The 20,442-nt window shown below is 37.0% G+C and overlaps 4 protein-coding genes across 6 annotated transcripts; 2 read left to right on the top strand and 2 right to left on the bottom strand.

Moving 5' to 3' along the window:
* The first annotated feature begins 107 nt into the window (after nt 1-107).
* On the top strand, nt 108-6,669 carry LOC106178502 (glutamyl-tRNA(Gln) amidotransferase subunit B, mitochondrial). 3 transcript variants are annotated; one of them, XM_013561710.3, is made up of 11 exons: nt 108-275; nt 954-1,113; nt 1,573-1,686; nt 2,246-2,444; nt 2,802-2,924; nt 3,308-3,427; nt 4,027-4,111; nt 4,440-4,674; nt 5,126-5,262; nt 5,673-5,889; nt 6,122-6,669. In XM_013561710.3, the coding sequence occupies exons 1-11, from the start codon at nt 169-171 to the stop codon at nt 6,257-6,259; spliced, it is 1,635 nt and encodes a 544-aa protein (XP_013417164.2). In that variant the 5' UTR covers nt 108-168; the 3' UTR covers nt 6,260-6,669. The 3 variants fall into 3 exon arrangements, with proteins under 3 accessions (XP_013417164.2, XP_086864176.1, XP_086864175.1); XM_087008050.1 differs by having other exon boundaries at nt 3,293-3,427; nt 4,440-4,665; XM_087008049.1 differs by having other exon boundaries at nt 3,293-3,427.
* LOC106178504 (uncharacterized) lies at nt 6,645-10,089 on the bottom strand. The gene is made up of 6 exons (XM_013561713.3): nt 9,939-10,089; nt 9,309-9,454; nt 8,646-8,755; nt 7,949-8,069; nt 7,411-7,622; nt 6,645-7,172 (listed from the first exon to the last, which is right to left on the bottom strand). Exons 1-6 carry the CDS (start codon nt 9,971-9,973, stop codon nt 6,966-6,968), a joined length of 831 nt encoding a protein of 276 aa, XP_013417167.2. The 5' UTR covers nt 9,974-10,089; the 3' UTR covers nt 6,645-6,965.
* Nucleotides 10,000-12,592, top strand: LOC106178503 (polyprenal reductase). Its single transcript, XM_013561712.2, has 5 exons — nt 10,000-10,181; nt 10,423-10,568; nt 11,048-11,239; nt 11,685-11,807; nt 12,143-12,592. Exons 1-5 carry the CDS (start codon nt 10,000-10,002, stop codon nt 12,400-12,402), a joined length of 903 nt encoding a protein of 300 aa, XP_013417166.2. The 3' UTR covers nt 12,403-12,592.
* LOC106178501 (uncharacterized) lies at nt 12,587-20,137 on the bottom strand. The gene is made up of 13 exons (XM_013561709.2): nt 19,983-20,137; nt 18,879-19,055; nt 18,033-18,141; nt 17,239-17,548; nt 16,749-16,869; nt 16,235-16,404; nt 15,783-15,880; nt 15,291-15,382; nt 14,997-15,143; nt 14,562-14,760; nt 14,201-14,321; nt 13,667-13,822; nt 12,587-13,233 (listed from the first exon to the last, which is right to left on the bottom strand). The coding sequence occupies exons 1-13, from the start codon at nt 19,983-19,985 to the stop codon at nt 13,206-13,208; spliced, it is 1,731 nt and encodes a 576-aa protein (XP_013417163.2). The 5' UTR covers nt 19,986-20,137; the 3' UTR covers nt 12,587-13,205.
* Between the last annotated feature and the right edge of the window lie 305 nt (nt 20,138-20,442).

Raw genomic sequence — 20,442 nt, 5'->3', positions numbered from 1 at the left:
CAGTAGCACGATTTATGTACAGATTAGTGATACAAAGTATGACATACTCAAAACAAATGTAATAAGAAACCCCACCGTTTACCTTTCTCAGTCTAACTACTCAACCCACACCGGAAGCCCTGTTGTGTTATATCGATAGTTAGTACTTACCCATTGCAATGATTACACATGTCTCACACGCTTGGAAGGTATCGAAGATTTACGAGCAACTTTCAGTGCTCGTACTCTGTTTATAGAGCACTTACAAGAGCACTGCATCACGGGCAGAGATTGAGGTAAGGTTTTTCATTGTCTGTTCAATATTTATGCAATGTTGGATATGAATATGCAGCCATTATGAGATCATTGCACTGGACCGTTGAAAACTTACATACTGTAACTGTAAGTTACCCAGTTTGTGTGTAACCACCGGTACTACTGGTGCTAGCAGGCAAAAGAAAACACAACTTATTAACATTTATTGCACAGATCAAATTATTTCACTGATGGAAATAATGCTAAGATAGGAATGTATACTATTCCAACCAGTGTTTGCCTCTTAGGAAAATAAGTTGCTGAACCGAAAGCTCAGCCATCTTGGGAATTAGCTGGCTAGAATGCCTGCCGGGTGGGAAAACTTCTCTGCCCGTTCTGAAAGTTGTCTGCCCCAGGCAGATGGTCCAGCCTTAATTTCTAACACTGATTCTAACGAAATTAATTCCACGCTAAATATACACACTAGGTTCCAAGATATCTAGGATACCACATGTAAATACACAGTTTGATTTTCAGGACGAAGTGTAATGAGGAACTCTTTGTTTGATTCCTGAAATTAGTTTTTGATAATCTGAGAGTCTTCATAATGGCTTCTGCTGTAACTGTAGCATGCTTAGTAAATACACCAATCCATAAAAGTGGTGGTTGAGACAGAACATTTCAGCAACGATTATATTTGTCAAGGTTTTTTTCTTTAGTCAGAATGCCAGGGCTGGCTGGGAGACAGTTGTTGGCTTGGAAATCCACGCACAGATTGCTTCCCACAGCAAGCTGTTCTCTGGTGCCGGCACACAGTTTGCTGCACCTGTCAACAACCAGGTATCCTTCCTTGATGCAGCTTTGCCTGGAACTTTGCCTGTAAGTATAGTATTGTATTGTATCACAACTATGCTTGATCTGTACCATTTACACCCCTGGGTGAAGAAAGAGGTTGGATGTAAAATGTGTTAACTATGGAGACAACAAAGCCTTGTTGGAATGGGGTTCAAACTCATGATTTTTAAGCCACAGGATTTTACATCGTATATGCACTATTTGGTCATCCTGCTATGCCTATACAGAGAAGAGATTCCAAACTAAGTAACTTTGTTATTGCCCAGCCATTACCTAAACATTATATTTTTTCAGGAAGGTAAATAACAGTGTCTATGGGTTTTAAGCAAAAAGGTGTATAGTAGGCTTGTATAACTAGCATTTCCTTTTAAATCTACAATAAGAATTAGATTTCATGTTTATAAATGGGTTGATATACAGCCACCAGTCTTTGTCATATGTTCAGTTATCTATTTATATCAAATGCATGTTTCCCATTTATAGGTCTTGAACAGAAGATGTGCAGAGATTGGCGTGATGACAGGGCTGGCCTTGGGTTGTCACATCAACAGGGAGTCCAGATTTGACAGAAAGCATTACTTCTATGCTGATCTCCCGGTAAATCTTTGTTTCTTATTACAATGCTTACTCATTAATTTACTCATTAACTTTCTTCCTCCCTCCCTCCCTCCTTCCCTGGGAGACTTATGGTCATAATCATACCCTACCACTGAGCTCTGTCTTTTGATCTCATTCCATTCATTTATCATTGGTCTGTGCCAGGTAGTTTTTGGCTTTCCTTTTTTCTCTCCAGCCAGTTTATTGTAAAGTTATTACATAAAATTTGGGTTACAATGTCATAATATTATGAAATTGAGTTATCATTTTTTTAGATTTGTATAGGTTATAGGTTACAATTTGATCACGTGTAGTTTTTTTTAATCCATGTCCTTCAGGTCCTTATATCAGCTAAATAAATTTAACTAAAGAATCTGAAACATTATGCTTTGTGGTAGATGATTTTAGGGATAGATTCAGATTGTCTTTATTTTGGCTTAACTTGACTTATGGGGAGGGGTGGGGGTAGCCTTCTGAACGGATAATAGTGAGATGAGTCTTCCATACCTGACTTGGATGGCTTGAGACAAAAATGACAAATAACTTATTCTGTTTTCAGCAAGGTTATCAAATTACTCAACAGAGACAGCCCCTGGCAGAAAAAGGGGAGATACCCTATTATTTTTTTGTAGCGAATGACATGAAATCACCAACCAAGCTGTCAGCACGGATTCACCACATCCAATTAGAACAGGATAGTGGCAAGAGTCTACAAGACCCAGAACAGAACATGAGTTTGATTGACTTGAACAGAGCCGGTGCGTAAGGTTTCTGAGTAGAGGGGGGTGATCTTTCCACAGTGATGCTGTATGTCCATACGTTCAAAGATAAATATAATGGTAGTGACAAAGATTGGTATTAGCATCACACTTGTAATTCATTGCAAATTGCATGTTGAGGTCACCAAAGGGACATTGAGAACAAGACTCTTGTTATTCTTGGAGGATTCACTGGGAGCTATGTATGATAACATCTTTGATTATAAAATAAACTTAATTAAGTGGTATAATTGTTTTCAGTACATATGTTTTTGTAAAGTGACACAGGTTTTGAATGTCTTTTATTTTTACATTCATGTGTAGTAATTTAGTAATTGTGTTTTTTTTACACTTTAGGTATGGCCCTAATGGAGATTGTAACAGAGCCTGACTTCCGTTCAGGTGAGGAAGCTGCTGCCTTTGTAAAGGAGTTACAATTGATCCTCACAACCATAGGGGCTTGTAGTGGGGTGATGGCAGGTAAGTGGAATTGTTCAAGGTCAACCTGTCATTGCATATTGCAAGCATGTAAGGGTCAGGTTTAGGTAGCCTTCTGAGTCCACAGGAAATATGAATTTTTTAAATTTTTGTTGATGGTATATAGTTGATTTAAATTCTCAGTCAATGTTTGAGTTTGCCTAAAATTCTTTATCTTCCCTTGGATTTTTTTAATAATAAGAGATGAAAGTCATATGGATTTATCCAGATCTGTGTTATCTTTTATCCCCCTAAATCCATGTATACAGTTGCATGCTTTTGGCACTAGCATTTTCCAGATTGTAAAAAAGTCCACTTTCATCTAGGAAGTAATGCATAATGCCTTATGCAGGTACAGGACTCTCCCTTATTTTTATTTGTTCCAGAGGGAGCAATGAGGGTGGATGCCACTGTGTCAGTCAACAAGGTAGGGGAGCCAATCAGCACAGGGGTCAGGGTGGAGATCAAGAATGTCAACAGCATCAGGGGTGTGGCCAAGGCTATTGGTATGTCCTCTAGATGGCAGCACATATCCCACTAAGGATTTCATCAGTTGTGCTATGCATTTACAGTTAGTTACAATAGTATTTTCTGCTAACAAGAACTGAACTGTGGAGGTAAAAAAAAAGGTGTATTGTGAAGCACTGAGATCTTAGATGTCGATCTTAGATGTTGTTGGAAGAAGCTGTTATTGTAACTTTGGCAGTAGGGATATTGTAACTTTTTTTATATTTGGGAGAGATACACCTTTTTTGGTGAAAAGGATGACAAAGTTGTTGTTACAGTAATGGTATTTTCTGTTAAAAAATATTATAGAAGGGAGGAAGATATATTTCTCCTTTTGAGCATTTTCTGGTTTTTTGTCTGTGGCAGAATTTTTTATGTTATTGTAAAATTTCACTGCTTTTCTGCTTAGGTGTCGTACCTCATCTTTTTTCTTTAGGTATTTAGATGTCCATATCCTTGATAAGAAAGTGAAATTATCATTCTATACACTGTGTATTTAAAAAAATATATTTCATTAAAGTATTTTGTCTTTTTGTCATTTCGCCTATACTATAGAAAGATTTCATAGTCAATGGGCTTTTATCTGTTTTTTTTTTAGAATATGAATTCAGCAGGCATATATCACTTTTAGAAAAAGGTGAAAAAATAGCCAACGAAACAAGAGCTTTTGATGCAGAAAATGTGTAAGTTGACTTCTTTTGATATGTAACTGTATGTTTGTGATGTAGAAACATCTTTATCAAGGATATTAACACCATTTGGTGTGAAATTGGTGACAGTTGTTGGACAGCCTCATGAGCGTTGTGATATTTTTTTTTTGTTATCATCTCATTTTCAATCAGAAATATATTTAAAATATAATCAGTTGTTGACATTTACAAATGGTCAAATGTTGTAGAATATTACTGAATCTTTGGTTATTGTCATGTTGTTACTTTTTCTAATCCAAAATTGGAAGATGTAAGTTTCATCATCACACAGGTATACGTTTATTCATAAATATTTCTCCAGGGAAACAATATCTATGAGAGACAAGGAAAAGGTGCACGACTATCGTTTCATGCCAGAGCCAAACCTCCCTCCTCTACGAATATACGACAACCAGACTCTGCCGTCAGACCTGTCACCTGATCAGGTGATCAATGTTGATGAGATCAGGAGTTCTATGGCTGCAACTCCTGAGGAACGAAGATTGGCACTGCAGGCAAAATATGGATTATCACTTGAACACTGTCAGGTAATGTTGGTAAGTAGGAAGAGATAATGTCTTGGCTTAAGAACATTTAGACTTAGTAAATGTTTTTTTTTCTAAAGTGGCAATATTTATCTGTAGTTGTATTGGTATCAACAAGCATTTTGTTTTGCTTAATGTGGCCAAGTTAGTTTAAAGTGCATTTTCATGAATAAAGTTTGAAACGGTCAACAACAAACAAAAAGAGTTAATTTTACACACATTCTGGATTCAGAGTTCCCTGTCTTTTGCTCAGTTTCAATATTGTTAAGTTCTCAAGAGACGAACGGTATTGCCTTAAATTAACTTACACTTATGATTCTCTCTCCCAAAAGCTTTTACATAGAAAATTTTTCATTGTACAGTGCCAAGCCCATGAACTGATTTAGCTCAACTTTTCACACACCAGCTAAAGAATGGATCCAAGTTGATGGTGACAAAATATTGGTTTGTTTTTTCCTTTCAGACCTCAGAGGGCACAGAAGACTTCTTCACTGCAGTAATGAATGCAGACACAACCCGTGATATTTCTACTGTGTACCACCTTTTATTTTCAATATTGCTCTCGTTCACAAATGAACACAAGATCCCTGTAGATAAAAGGTAAAGCTGAATTCATGTTACCAATATAATGATAAAATTAAATTTGTATTCATTTTTGGCAAAATTTTAAAAGATGGCAAACTGTAAATTTTTGTGGGAATATCCTTTGGTTAATGCTTTGTGATGTCCCTTAAACTAATTGACACATTTTTTCTCCCCCAGCCCTACCCAAACTGCAGCCTTACCTTGCATCAACTTTGAGTAGAAATCAAAACTGACATTTTGCCATTTCTTGTGAAAAAACTCTAAGCTCCAACAGTGATTGTTTCAGGTTTATAGCCAATGAAGTTAAGACAGTACTGCCTCAGGGGCTAAAAGACAAATGCTTGACCATTACTAATTCAGCCAATGGCACCATCTAAATTCACTCCAGATAAAATGATTTAATGGCTCTCTTTGGTATATTTTAGCCCTGTTGACATTGTTAAATTTGGAGACACTGTGGACTTGCTGTGCAGCAAACGCATCACATATCAAGTTGCAAGGAACATTTTTCTTCAATATTTTGAGGCGGCAGACAACAGGCCCGCAGAACAAATGGTGGATGAAGAAGATTGGTGGATAATAACAGATAAAACATTGATAGAAGAACATTGCAAAAAACTAATGGCCGAATCTCCTAAAAAGGTATGGTTTTCTGAAAGAAGAAATGTCTTTTTTGTCATAGATTGAGACATGACCATAATTGAACTTTTTTAATGTAACTTCAACTATCACGTAAGAAAGTATTATACTTTTCATCTAATCCTGTCTCTTGCATCTATCCGTATTTACCTCCATTCTAATTTCAAGTTAAAATAAGCTTTTTTAATTAAAATTAAGTCAATTATAACACCTTATTTTTATTATTCTATTTAAGGTAAAAAATCACAAGAAAGGATATCGGGAGTGTGGCTTTCATAAAGCAATAGTGGTGCAAACACAGGGTAGAGCAGACCCAGTCTTGGCGAGACAGGTGGTGGAGGAAAACATGGGAAAATTTGTCAAAAAGAAATGACAATTCTGGAATGTCACAATTCATTCAGCAGAATTATGAAAAAGTGTCCCGATTTACAGATACAGTTATGTCACAGTGCATTCTTTAAAATTGGTACTTTACGCATTTTAAAATCTGCATTGCCTTTATATTGAAGCGTTTTTGTGTTGTTTATGATATTATTTAGTATTGTTGTAAGCAGTAGATTAGATTTAATTCATTTGAAGACAGACACATTGAGTATTATATATAATGACTTTGGAGATATGAACACTGACATATTGAGCTATGAACACTGACTAAATGAAAATCTTAATGTGGTTAATGGTGATTATCTGATAGGAAGAATAACGGAATCAAAAATTACATTTGTCTTACATAAAAAAATGCAGCAAATGCCCATGAATAAAGTTATTTGCATTAATAATAAAGTTATTTTGTCTTTATTTTAAGAAGTGAAAAGAAAAATATAATAAAATGTAGTTAACTTATTTAAATAAAAAATAATCCAATAATCCACAGCACAAGTTATGCCCATTATTCTTTGGTATGTATTTTATATGTAGGTACATATAAAGTTGCAAAAATACTTATTTAGTTTTGGCATTTGAACAGCATAATAATAAATTTTTAAAAACGTTTTATAGTTAAGTTTTCAAAATTAAAAAGTTGCCAGAATGACCCCTTATGACAACTGTTTTCAAGAGTGGACCAGGCTTGGGGTGCACTATCGATGATTCTTTAGTAAGTCAATGATTTCATCCTCCTCATTTTCTTCTGCCTCTTGTAGGGCAGTCCTGCCTTCGTTGTTGCAGACCCTGGTGTCTGCCCTGGATTTGAGCAGCAATCTGACCATATCCTCACTATTATGACTCACAGCATGCATTAGAGCTGTCCACCCATCACTGTCTTGTGCATTCAAACTGCATTTTGCCTAAAAATATGGAAAGAGGAAATGGTAGGCAGCTTTTAAGTATTTTAAAAGAGGGACAGATCAAAATTATCCTAATGTGTCACAGAGCAGGGATTCAACTAATACAAAATTACACAAGAAAGAGCTATCCAGTATATCTGTTTACAATAATTTAGCACCGATGTTTCATCAATTTAAGGAAAAATGGCAAACTGGTATTTTTATTCCACTCTTAATTCTATAAAACAGTATTAATCACCTTGATTAGCACCTGAGCAATATTGTGTTCTTCATTAATAATGGCCAGCATAAGTGGTGAGAGCTTGCTGCTATCTGCCACTGCCCTGTCCACTAACTGTGGCCCCTGGGGGGCATCGACCAGAAGCTTGACCATCTGGCCATACCCGTTTCTAATGCTGATATGAAGTGGAGTCTCTCCTTGTTTATTACACAGGAACATATCTGCTTTGTCTGCAATGATAAATATAAATAACAAGCTTTAAGAAATGGTATTTGTACATAACTTGATAGGCACAGTTACACCATAAGTCATGCATTGCAACCGTGCATTCAAATGTAATTGTTTCTTAAATGCAGCAGGTAAACTATATTAAGCATAGTGCACATTGAATAATTATCAATCAGAGTGGCTTCTTATTTCACTTTTGTGACATATACATCCTGCTTTATCATATTATTGATGTAATGTAAGTTACAGTGAGAGGCACCATGAAATTCATCATGTTTATTAATAAAGATATAAAGTTAAGTATAACAGACAATACAATAACACTTACTATTAATCAGTATCTTTGTCATGTCCCTTAAGTCTTTTTCTGCAGCAAAACACAGTGCACTCTGTTGTGATATCAAATTCTGGTTGACATCAATGCCATGCTGGGCCAGAGATTTTATCACCTACATTGTAAACATTAATTGTAAACATTCATCTTTTATTTCTTATACACATTGTCAAGCACTTTTCAGGTAACATTATCTTAATTTTGGCTGTAAGGTAATACTCTTGATTTAGATAAATTGGGCTGCAAAAGTTAGCTGTGTCTTGATAGTTTGAAGGTGTAATGGCCAAAGAATTCTTTGGTACATGTATGAATGTCCAGGACACTTGATCTCAGTTAACAGCAATGTTCTTAACAGTGAATGCCTCTTTTAGTGAGCTTTAGACTAACAATCTTTTCAACAGTTCTGCTTTGGAATAAGTTATCTTCAGGTCATTTATTTTGTTAAAATTTTTTATCTTATTTGGTCAAATACACAATATACAACTTTGACTACTGGAATGAAAAAGTGATTTGATACAGGTAGGAAAAATGCATGGGAATCAATTCATTAAATCAAAGCGCCATATATTAATTGTTTCATTCTCAATGCAATGTTTGCAGAATTAGAAAGTGCTGATCCATGTACTAAAACTTCCAATTCAAAACATAGTAAGTGATATTGCAATGTAAAAAAATCGAAGGTCATACACACCTCCAACCTGTTGTTTATTACTGCTTCTTCAAAAGCTGACACTCCTTTTTCATCCTTGTAATGGATGTTGCATCCTTTGTCAATCAGCCAAAGTGCCAGCTGGTCATGCCCTATTATATTATATTACATGTATATATATATATATATATATATATATATATATATATATATATATATATATATATATATATATATATATATTACTGTGAATAAATGCCATTACCGATAAAAATGCTATTTTTGTATGTAAGTGCTTTTAAACAAAATTCTAAATTCTGAGATAAAAAAAAAATTAAAAAAGAGGACTGAAATAAGAAGCAATAAATGTTAAAAAAGTAAAATCTAATCTTGAAAATATTCAGCTGGCTTGATTCTAGACTATGAAGATTTAAATTACAATAATAATGCGTCATCTACTGCAAACTTAATTTGAATAGTATACACCTTATGCATTCTCTGCTCACACATACATTCTATGGTCATATACAATGTAATATAAACCCATACAGGAGTAAGCATATTGCTTTAACCAAAATTGGGAGATTTAAATATATTCATTATGTTTATGCTAACAAAGAATATTTTGGTCTTATTTATCTATTAGTTTATTTACCATTGTCATTACATCACAAATTTTTTTTATTGAAAACTTTTGTCATTTACCTTGTTGTACAGCTAAAATTAGGGGAGTCCAATTGTAAAAGAGGCAGTCAATGCTGACCCCTTGGTTGATTAAAGTTTCTACTTCTGTCTGGTTATTTTCTCTCACAGCCTTGTGAAGCTGCTGCTCTGGGTTGCTCATTGTTCTCCTGTTAATATGTAACATGCATGATCAAACACTTTCATCTACAACGTTGGATCTAAACATTATAATATAGACAATAATATGAATCAGTCATATTGTAGAGATACTAAAGCCTTGGTTAGAATTTAGAAACTAGGAAGGTTTAATTCTTGTTTTTCAAATAAACGTTGACGGTTTGTCCCTTTTGCAGTATTCCCCCGCTCCACTCTATTACTCTTTATTCTGCATTTTTATGAGAACTGAGATATTTAGTTACTGATCAATGTCTTTGTGGGTGGGGACTACAGAAGTGCCAATTGAAAGTTTTTGACGTTACCACGTACGTTGTCGTTTTTTTACCATTAGACTATAATAATTAAATCAGAATTTTAGGAAGAGAGACAATAGTTTAGGGTGCGCCATCTTATATAAGATTGATTGAATTCTTTTCAGAGAAAAACGATGAAGATATTATACATGTCACATTATTATTGGAAAAAAGTACTCACTGTTGCTCAGCACGCCACATGTAAAAGGGTATCATACTGTGCACCGATTATACTGTAAACAATGGCGGTGTCTGTCTTGGCCTACCTGTATTTGGTCTTTGCAGTCGTTATTTTCGTGCTAGGTTTAGTACAGAATAGCACCATAAAGTTGCCACAAATTTTGCAAGATACCCTGCTGTATGGGAAAAGCAGAGGGAAAAGAAATGAATGGACAGTTATGCGTTATTTAGAGATTCCCAAAAGGTTTGTTTCCACATTGCGGCCGATGGCGTCGATCACCTATGATGAAACTTTCTTTTAACCAGTACCTTTCATTTTTTTATTTGATGTCTGTTTTCATGCAAGTATAATTAATGTATGTATGCCAGTTGATATTGCTGTCTAGCTCTCCACTTCTGATTAAGACTTTTTTCAATTTCCAGCTATTTCGTTATTGCTGTCTAGTTCTCCACTTCTGATTACGACTTTTTTTTTAATTTTCCAGCTATTTTCGTTACTTTTATGCAGTGGGCATAGTTGCTAACTCTGCCCACCTTGCCTTAGCAGTACAGGCATATGTGTTTGGTGTGCCACCCCCAGCAATTTACCAACAAGTTGTTAGTGCAGTGTCAGCAGAGCAGGTCACCACTGGTGAGGGCATGGATGGGGGGAGGGGGGAGCTTTGATATACCCCTCTTATATACAGTAGTTTTCTGAAATATCCCTAATGAAATCTTATAGGATCTTATAAGATCCTATAAGATCCTATAGATAATTGGGCTAATTTCCTATAGAATCGTATAGGATCTTATAGGATCCTATAGGACTTTTTCGTAAGGGATATTTTCCGTAATCAACAGATGTAAGGATTTGTTGAGCAGACTTGTTTGATGAAATAATTAAGAAGCAACACATACACAGACATACACACTATATACACACTTAAATTTTAAATCGGAATATTCTTTGATTTAACTACTGAGAGTCAAAAATGAAAATAGGTTAGCACTTGATCAGTCCAAGTCCAAGGAAAATATGCAAAAAGTGATGCATTCTAATTACTTGGTTGTTACATTTGATAAAAGGAAGGTCATTTATTGTTGTTATTGCATTTTGGAATCTGTTTTCAGATGCATTGGGCACTCTTCTTTGTATCAGTTTGATGTTGATCCAGGACCTGCGCCGTCTCTACGAATGCTACTTCATCAGCGTGTACTCCAAGTCTACCATGAACCTGCTCCACTTTCTTCTGGGCTTCTATCTCTACATTACCTTTGGTTGGACAGTGCTTAGTGAGGCACCCAGCCTCAACACAGCTCCTTGTAAGAAATCTTCATCTTAGTCATTATGATATATACATGTGCAAGTATAAGGCTGGTTTGAGTGAGACCCCATTTCCATAGAAACCATTGGGTTACATAGATCGACCCAACTCTGATGGGGCTCTGGCTTAGTGCAATCAGCTTAACTGAATGACATTCTTCGTCTTCTTTCCAACTTACTTGTATAATAACCAGTTTTTCTGTGTTTTGATTAACACCAGTAGGGGGCATGTCATTCAGGTAAGCTGATTGCAGTCAGCGAGAATCCCTGCAGAATTGGGTCTGTGGGATTGGGGCATTAATTTGACTGTAGATGTGTGTGTTTATGTGAATTTGTATGAGCTTTACTGATTAAAATATGTTTTTTATCATACTGTGTCCTTCAGTTTGCTTTAATTATGTACCTAGCATTTTATAAGGCAATATTATTCATATTATTTTACAGTGCAACATGTCCACCCTGGGTTCATAACATGGTACCACATAGTGGGGGTAATTATGTTTGCTTTAGCCTCATGGCAACATCAAGTGGCACATGTAACATTTGCTAACCTTCGGAAGACAGAGGGTAAGATATTGTATAGTACAAGTATTAGTGCACTGGTAAATTACCTTGGGAGCTATTTCAGTGCAAAAAATTATTTTTTAAAGTATGTATGGTAAGGTTGATGACAAAAAAGTTTATAGTTTTATTCTTGAAACATGGACAAAATTCAATGCTCGAAATTATGAAATCACCATTGATGATTATTTCATTCAGTTTGCTTTTTCTACAGTGGAACATTCCATTTTGCTATTGAATTTGGAATTTTCATCAACTGTGATTAGCTTCAAAGTATATAGAAAACATGCAACATTACTGTATGTGCTTGTCAATGACATATTTCTTTGTTAAAATTTCAGGGAAAGTCCGTAATTATGCTCACCGCATACCCCGAGGAGGTCTGTTTGAATATGTATCGAGTCCTCACTATCTTATGGAGATTATCATATACCTGGCCTTTGCCACTGTGGTTGGGTTGCGTAATATCTCTGTATGGAGTGTGTTTGTGTTTGTATTGCTGAACCAAGCAGTGTGTGCCATTTTAACCCAGAAGTGGTACCTGGATAACTACAAGACATACCCAAAGTCTAGGAAAACTCTTATTCCATTCATATACTAATGTGATGTTTCTTCAACTGGAAAAAAAGAGCAGAAGAAGTAAAAAAACTTTGAAGGAGCAGACAAATATGTCAGTTAACATTTCTTCCACAGTGAGTGAGTTTCTTTCCTCAGCCAGGAGCATTGTTTTCACCTCTATTTGACTGAATGTTATAGGCAGAATTTGTTGACTTTTTTGAGGGGGGGGGGGGGGGGGGGGGGAACCCACAGGAATGGACTGGGGCCATGGTAGTAGTTCAAAAGTTCATTGGTCCAAAGGTTCATTGGCCCGAAAAATGGAAACATTTTCATCAGTTTTGTAATCAAGGGTTCATTGGTCCGAAGGTTCTATAGTGAATATTCGGACCAATGAACCTTTGGACTATTGAACCTTCAGACCATTGCTACGGCCCCAGTGGACCATGTAGCAAAGGATAAAACTTTGCAGATAATCCATTGATTGTTTTTGTATCTGTTATAGTTTGGTAAAACCTTTGGTGTGCCATTTTGATTTTAATCGAAATAACGTTATTCCACAAGGAGGATGTTTTTTCCCATATTTTGTATCACTGAATCCCAAGAATCATTTTTTGCTTTATCTTTATGTTGACAATGATGTTTATTGTATCACTTGTTTGTAATTTCATTTTTGAGCCAAATGTTAATTCCCTTCAAGAAATGTGCAGACCATTTTTATACATTTTCTGCAAATATCAGGTAAGAAAATTAAGGTGTTTTTTCAAATAAGGAAAAAATGTTCTTTTCTTCTGATCCTCTTCAACCTGATCATGTCTGGCATTTAGTCTTTGCAGCAATGTCCCTCGCTTACCTCTCAATAAAAATGCGTGAATACCTATAAAGAAAAATAGAATGCAGTTTCGGTGTTCTGGATGAGGTATGATGGCAAAAAACTGAATTTTATCCCTATTTTACCTTCTAGTTCTCTTATTAGCCTATCCAGATCTATAAGTGACAAAATGTAAATAGACCATGTTTTTCGAAATGTGTCACCTCAAATTCAAGCATATTTTAGAAATGCTAATGCAGACTAAAATGCAACCAGTTCTTATTGAGAGCTGGTTGTAGAGTTAAGATTCAAGAGGATGCTTGAATCGATTTTTCGGTAAGAACATAAAACTAGAAAAAAAATGCGTTCATGCTTGCGGGATGACAACACAGTTAGTTGAGATCCGGATCTTTTTTTTTTTCCTAGTGTTGAGTGTTGTATAATATAACTGAAATGTACTGCTTGCTAAACCTGCTGGTGTTAACATGCAGATACGTACTTGCTGCGTTCCATGACGATATCCCTGAGTGCAGCGACCTCTTTGAAGGCGCTGTTACCCTCAGCGAAGATGGGTGGAATAGGGTAACGCTGGCGTAAGCTGCCAACGCCTTCTATGTTTGGAAGGGTGATACGGACACCCGATGCCTTTACTCTCCTGCAAGTAAACCGCACCAGAAAAATGTCAGAAAAATGTCAGATCAATGTCATAATTAATAAACACAGTGCTACGTGCAACCCGTTCTCTAATTAGCATAGCTTATTTGAAGCGAAAGTAAATTAAAGCAGAAACTTTCAACTTGGAAACGACATTTTAAAACGGATTGCCCGTTTGTCGTCCGTTTGGACTGTAGACTAGAAAAACATCTAAGAATCAGACTTCCGAATTCGGAAGACTTTTTTTGGCCTCCTAAATAGTGGTTTTCATATGTTTTTTTAACCCCCCCCCCCAAAAAAAAAAAAAAAAAAAAAAAAAAAAAGAAAAAAGAAAAAAAAAAAACACGAGGGGAAAGATGTAAAGCGTGTTATGGCATACCTGACATTTCCTTTTTGATCCAAAACGCCAACGACATCTTTAGCAGTGTCCGCTGGGTCTTTGTCGTCACTGTCGGAGCCTGCGAAGAACGACTCCGGAGTCAGGTAGTAATAGCCGTTTACTAGAAAACAACAAATATATCAGCATCAGTATCAGAATGTCCAAGTCACTTAATTCATACATAAATGATAATATGCTTAGCTCTGTTTATTTGGTGTCTGATTCATTACGACCTTTCGTCAGTCAAAATTCAACGTTTTATTTACGATACGATGTTGTCCACGTGGCAAAGCTCTCCTTGATGCAACGCACTTTCTTTTTACCTAGCTGTAAAAGTGATAGCAGTAAAAAATATACGTACGTCTAGTTCCGTTATAAGCCTTTGCCGCAGTCAGCCCGCCATTTCTGCCGCCAGAAAAGATACTGTTGTCCCTGAAACTCTTAATGGCGAGGTTATAGGGGTTCCATTTCATGAGGGGGTGCAACCAGATGATCTCCAAGGGAACTGCATATGACCAGCGCTGCACGTAGTCCTTGCATTTCTTGTATTTTCCGCTTCCCTGGAAATGAAACACGATGCATGTCGAGATACCGGTATCTTGTCTGACATTTTCCCAGCAGTCTGTTCCTTGCACAACTCGAAGTGCAATACCAAAAATCAAAAAACGTTTTTTTGAACAATTTCAATTACAGAAATTGAAAACATGAGCATTAAACTGAAAGAAGTGTGTGTGTGTGTGTGTGTGTGTGTGTGTGAGAGAGAGAGAGAGAAAGAGAGCAATAGAGAGTTACTAACCGTGCAGTGTGACATCCTCATTGGCGCCACTTTCGGCGATGTCGTTTGCGCCATAAAAACGGTGGTGTCAGAGCCACTGCGCAGTTTAAGGTGATAATTATTGCCAGCTTTTATCTTGTACCAACGGTGGTAGTAAGCAGTATTCAACTAAATTTAAAAAAAGCATTAAGTGAAAAAGAATCCAAAATTGTGAGAATGATGCCACTCTTAAGCATGTATAATAGTATACAGTGTATAATCGAATAAATGGATAACTTACTGGCTCTCTGCTAATAAATATGAGGTACAACTTACTGGCTCTCCCGGGTTTTTTGGAGTTGCCGTTCTGGAATAAACTGGGTAACCGAACATCTCGTCAGTAATTTTACCAGGATAATTGTTCTTACCTAAAAGAAATTGCAAGCCAAAAATTAACAAATCCAGATCCTCTTATTCTCCACACTCGACTCCCATCGGTGTTCTCGCAAATGGTCAGCTAATAAATCGCCTTGCACTGCCGAAGGGAATCTCATCCCAAGTATCAGATCTAGATAGCTACCCTCATCTTTTATTGGCATTTGCACACAAGAATTGCCGATGGAAAAGAGAATTCCTTAAGAGGCTAAACACCCTAAGTCAAGGCAGTGGTGAGAAAAACGGGGCTGCGAGTAGATTTTTTACGCTAGCTGCCTAATTAATGACATTTTATGAAGCAGTGACAGAGACAGTAAACAAACAAAATACACCGGCTTATTAATTCGCATGTACAGCAGAACAGAAGTTGTTGATATTTCTTTTTTAAGATACCTGGGATTTCAGCCATGATTTCGTCCAAAAATCCGGTCTCCCTGGTGGTGAACCCGTCTCCGTTTTTCCAAGAGTTCCCTCTGGGGTCTAGCTGGAACCTACAGACAATACCGTGACACGTTATATATCCGTGTGTGTGTGTGTGTGTGTGTGTGTGTGTGTGAGAGAGAGAGAGAGAGAGAGAGAGAGAGAGAAAGAGAAAGAGAGAGAGAGAAAGCGTATTGTGTATTATTGCTACGAGCGCAGTAATTCAAATGAGTTGCCAAAAACCACAGAGGATTATACATAGCGCACAGTAAGAAGGAAGAAAATACTCGTTCAAATATAATTTTCGGGAAATAAGAAACGATGCTCTTTGGTACTTATTTGCCAGTTGAAATACGTGTTGGCATTTGGTCAGGCTTTATGTAAAAATTGACTTCAAATGCTTCTTTAATGTCTGCTCAACATACCTTGTGTAACGTTGTGAAGGCATTTGGTCAGTTCTGTGTTTGTAGGGGATGCGCAGGTGCACGTCATCCACGGGACGGAAGAAAGAGAGCGGTATGTGTCGTTTGACGGGATGGCACAAAATACGATAACTCCACTGGGCAAATACGGGGAGAGTGCCATTCCTCATTTCCTAGAATGAAAAAACCACACCAACGATAAACAGCGGGTATAAAGTAACCGGAATTGGTCACTCGTTGGACTAAGAGAAACGACTCATGTTTTACATGCCAACATGATGGGACGATAAGGAATAAATAAGTAATAAACGAATAAGTGTTTTTTACCTGTCAAACCATAAATGTATATACTGTATACATGTAAAACTACGACATTTAAAGCAAAGGCCCAAGATTTATCAAAGCCGAGTGAAAGATATAAAAGGTAAAACGAATAACAATTGACTCATAATATAAACTTTGATGAAAAAAAACGCGTTTTAAATATAATTGAAATGTAATGCCAAAGACAGCTCACCAGAATAGCTGTAGGCAGGAAAGCATAATTCTCCGCCACGTCTTTCCTTCCGGTGTAAGCGGTAAACCGAGCTTTCTCGAACAACTCAAACCACGTGGTGGCGTCAATAAAGTGACGATCACTATGACAGAAAAGGGGAAATTTCAAACTTCATATGGAACCAAAATTGGTGAATAATGAAAGCAATTCACCAGAGTGGTTCGGAATAATACAAACTTCAAAACGGTATGTAGGCCTACTGTTGTATAAGACACTACGTTGGAGTTAAAATAATTTTCATAATGGTCATCAAAGGTCTCTGATCTATGCGTGGTGTCGATTTTCAATTTCTTTTAATTTTTTTAACAGTTAAAGAAATTGAAATGTTGTAAATATGACATATGCCGAACGGTAATCAACCACAAAATGCGACTGAGGTTTTTAAAATTGAAAAAATAATGTACATTTAATTTCTTGGAGGGTACTACTAAATCACCTGCCCCTATCTCACCTGGCAAAAGGTTCGTTGATGGTCTTACTGTTCACGTTCCAGGCTCCTTCCAGGTAACAGAGAGCTGGTCGGAAATAATTCCTGTAGTCCCGATGAGTGGAATTGCTCTGAGCCCACGCCTTGTAAAATTCGCGCAATTCTTTTATCTGGTCGTCGATCGTCTTTTTGGCGACCACTTGTGGCGGCAAGTCAGGGAACGGAATGGATTCGGTCGAGTGGTAATTCATGGACTTTGTGTGTGGCATCACTACCTTGTAATCGTTGTGGCGGGTACGGAACTCGAGGCCGTTCAAAACGGCAATGAATTCACCTGTGGTGTGATATGGATATGTTAACTAATGTATACATGGCTGAACAAATGGATGAATAAGAGAAATATATGATTATAGGGGGAGAGATCGTAAATGAACAATGATTTACCACCGTAAACCTACACGTAAGGATCCATATTTTTTATGCTTAACCAACAGCCAAACCAGGCTATGTAATTTTGTGTTGATATATTCGTTAATTATAGCACGATAGGGTTATTTAATAGTGCAAATTTACTAAAACGCCTCTAGTTGAATTATAACACAAATACTGTAGCAGTTTAGCCTTCTGCAGTCTAGACGTGGCAGCCGGATGAGGTGGAGGTAGGGGGGCTTAGCTTCCCACTTTTTGCAACAACGTCAGTCAAAATACAGGGATAGGGGCAATTCCATAACACCAATTAAAATTCAACTGCTAAATGCCACTGTCAGAAATTCATTTTGTTCATAGTTTATTTATCATATTGTTCCTATACTACGTACCCATTCCTGGTGTCCGGTCCAAGTTTGCATGGTTATGCATGGAGAGAATAGAACTCCCGCTGTGAGTATTCGAATGGTACGGTCTAGTGCCCTCACGGAAATGGCGTAACTGAAAAAGACACAGTCTTGTGTTTTATTTTTGGTATCCATTTCTTTTCATTATACGTCTATTTTTAGCTTTATAAAGAAAGTGAAGCATCATTGTTTTTTTTAGTGAAAAAAAAAACGTGGCACATGTGGAAAATGCCGAATAGCTTCATAGATGAAAAATATCTTTTATTTTGTCAGTTCTGTATTTCATCGTGTTGTTTCAACGAAGAAGTTCCTTATAAATTTGTGTTCCATATAGTTAAAACATCATGATTGTTATCGATTGCGAGCTCCTTTTTTCTTTAAAACTTGATGCCGGGCAATAATATCTTCATTTGCGATAGATATGTATACTATAGCTGTACCGCGGATAAGCACCGACTTGGATAAATTCAACGTGGGCAATATATTCAATTCTAAGTTACTATATATACATACAATTTGAACCAAAACCGGAAGTGCAACTGCTGTCAACACTAACACCAGCACCAGGACCATCACCACCACCACCACTACTACTACCACCACCACCACCACCACTACTACCACCACCACCACCACCACCACCACCACTACTACCACCACCACCACCACCACCACTACTACCACCACCACCACCACCACCACCACCACTACTACCACCACCACCACCACCACTACTACCACCACCACCACCACCACTACTACTACTACTACTACATATATACTGCTGCTGCTACTACTACTGCTACAACAACAACTACTACCACTACGTACCTGTTTGATACCAGAGGAACCCTCGGTTCTGGTCTTTTCCTCCAAGAACTGCTGCTGCAGCATAATCTGCGTTGCCAGGGCGTCCACCTTCTTGTTCAGTTCATTGTACCGCGTCTGCCAGTCCGCTGTCTGACCTGTCACCAGGGACAGCGTCAACGCAAATACCACCATCAACATCTTACGCCAAAGAAATACGAAGAGAAATAAATTTTCACTATGAATATGATATATTTTGAAATTTAAGATCCATGTGGTTGTCTTTACTTAAATTTGACGGAGAATTGTATAGCGCCAGCAACACGGGAAGAAGAATAATACATCTGTATATTCAATTGGTTTTGCGCTATTGTAAACGACTGACACTTTTGCTAATAATAATAAAAACTGTATCAAATGAGTAAAAGGATAGGGAGTTATTTAGAGTAGGTTAAATTTCTTTACAACAGCACTAAAAGCGGTAGTTTTTTTTTCACAATATTAAGTAACGATATTCTACTGAGTTTACCCTTTATACGTTTGCCCAATATTTGAAACTAGCAATTCAATTAACGCGTAATGAGACAAACGTAAATAATATCTAAAATTTAAACTGATAAACAATTCCGTGAAACATTCAAAAGACGATACGCAGCTGAACACAATCAATAAATCATGCCATTTCCACAAGTAAGATCCGGAACGAAATGGTTCAAATGCATTTCCGTTTTTAACCAACATTCTGTAATTTAATTGTTTTTTATTCACATGTACTTTAATGTAGTTCACCTTTAAAAATTATATTTTGCAATTTTGCAAATCAATTTCACCGTATTCACCGTAGATAATGTGCAGTTGTCTTCAATACGGAACTAGAACCCACGCAAGCAAGAATCGCCGTAAATAATCAAGACTCACCAATGCGCCATTTGATAGGTTTGAACTTTTTAACATTTTCGTTTGTACACACAGGTGAGAAGTCAATATCAATTTTAGTTTTCATAAAAAAAACTGTAGGATGGAAATTATGCACTGAACTGATTTGTACATCGTAAATAATTTTTTGGCCACCAAATGTCAATAAAAAAAACTTTGATATAAAAAATGAATAGAGTGAATCTTCCTTACCATGACGACTCGCAGGTCTATCTGCTTGTGACTGTGCGACGACTTCGTCTTTCCTGGGCTTATCACTGCGCGCCCCCGTACATCCCTTCATCACGCTCTTGGCCTGGGCACTTGGTCACATCTGCCATGATCACAGGGACGCTGAGGAAAGTGCGGGGTGGAAGCCGTGGAACAAATCTTATCACATCTCACGAAGTAACTATTTTGAACCCAGGCAGTGTTGATATCAGTTTTGTTCTCACGTGGATTCTAGTTTTTGTCTCTATGTGATGGTTTATGCACTCATAACGCAGGCTCATTATTATTTTTTCTTAAAGCGTGAAGCATAGCGCCATAAAAAACGTTACTTCAGATTTTCGCATTTTAAATTATTCATTCGATTGTTGTGTTCACTTAGCTGTCTTATCATTGAGGCAGTTCACAAGGCGCGCAAGCTGTAGGCCTACCATGCTGGTATTAG

The sequence above is a fragment of the Lingula anatina genome, chromosome 3 (assembly GCF_051362555.1).
Source record: "Lingula anatina isolate TDL-2025a chromosome 3, LinAna3.0, whole genome shotgun sequence".
NCBI classification, from domain to species: Eukaryota; Metazoa; Brachiopoda; class Lingulata; order Lingulida; family Lingulidae; genus Lingula; species Lingula anatina.
The sequence above is the reverse complement of the archived record's forward strand: the minus strand, read 5'-3'. Positions and strand labels throughout refer to the sequence as shown.

Coding starts and splice junctions, on each gene's coding strand:
- LOC106178502 (XM_087008049.1), top strand. CDS start 169: ATGTCTCACACGCTTGGAAGGTATCGAAGATTTACGAGCAACTTTCAG. Junction 1,114..1,572: donor CTTTGCCTGGAACTTTGCCT/GTAAGTATAGTA, acceptor TCCCATTTATAG/GTCTTGAACAGAAGATGTGC. Junction 2,925..3,292: donor TTGTAGTGGGGTGATGGCAG/GTAAGTGGAATT, acceptor ACTCTCCCTTAT/TTTTATTTGTTCCAGAGGGA.
- LOC106178504 (XM_013561713.3), bottom strand. CDS start 9,973: ATGATACCCTTTTACATGTGGCGTGCTGAGCAACA. Junction 9,455..9,938: donor ATGTGGCGTGCTGAGCAACA/GTGAGTACTTTT, acceptor ACATATTAACAG/GAGAACAATGAGCAACCCAG. Junction 8,756..9,308: donor AATTTTAGCTGTACAACAAG/GTAAATGACAAA, acceptor ATAATATAATAG/GGCATGACCAGCTGGCACTT.
- LOC106178503 (XM_013561712.2), top strand. CDS start 10,000: ATGGCGGTGTCTGTCTTGGCCTACCTGTATTTGGTCTTTGCAGTCGTT. Junction 10,569..11,047: donor AGCAGAGCAGGTCACCACTG/GTGAGGGCATGG, acceptor ATCTGTTTTCAG/ATGCATTGGGCACTCTTCTT. Junction 11,808..12,142: donor TAACCTTCGGAAGACAGAGG/GTAAGATATTGT, acceptor TTAAAATTTCAG/GGAAAGTCCGTAATTATGCT.
- LOC106178501 (XM_013561709.2), bottom strand. Junction 18,142..18,878: donor GTTCCTCTGGTATCAAACAG/GTACGTAGTGGT, acceptor TGTCTTTTTCAG/TTACGCCATTTCCGTGAGGG. Junction 16,405..16,748: donor TCCTGCCTACAGCTATTCTG/GTGAGCTGTCTT, acceptor TTTTCATTCTAG/GAAATGAGGAATGGCACTCT.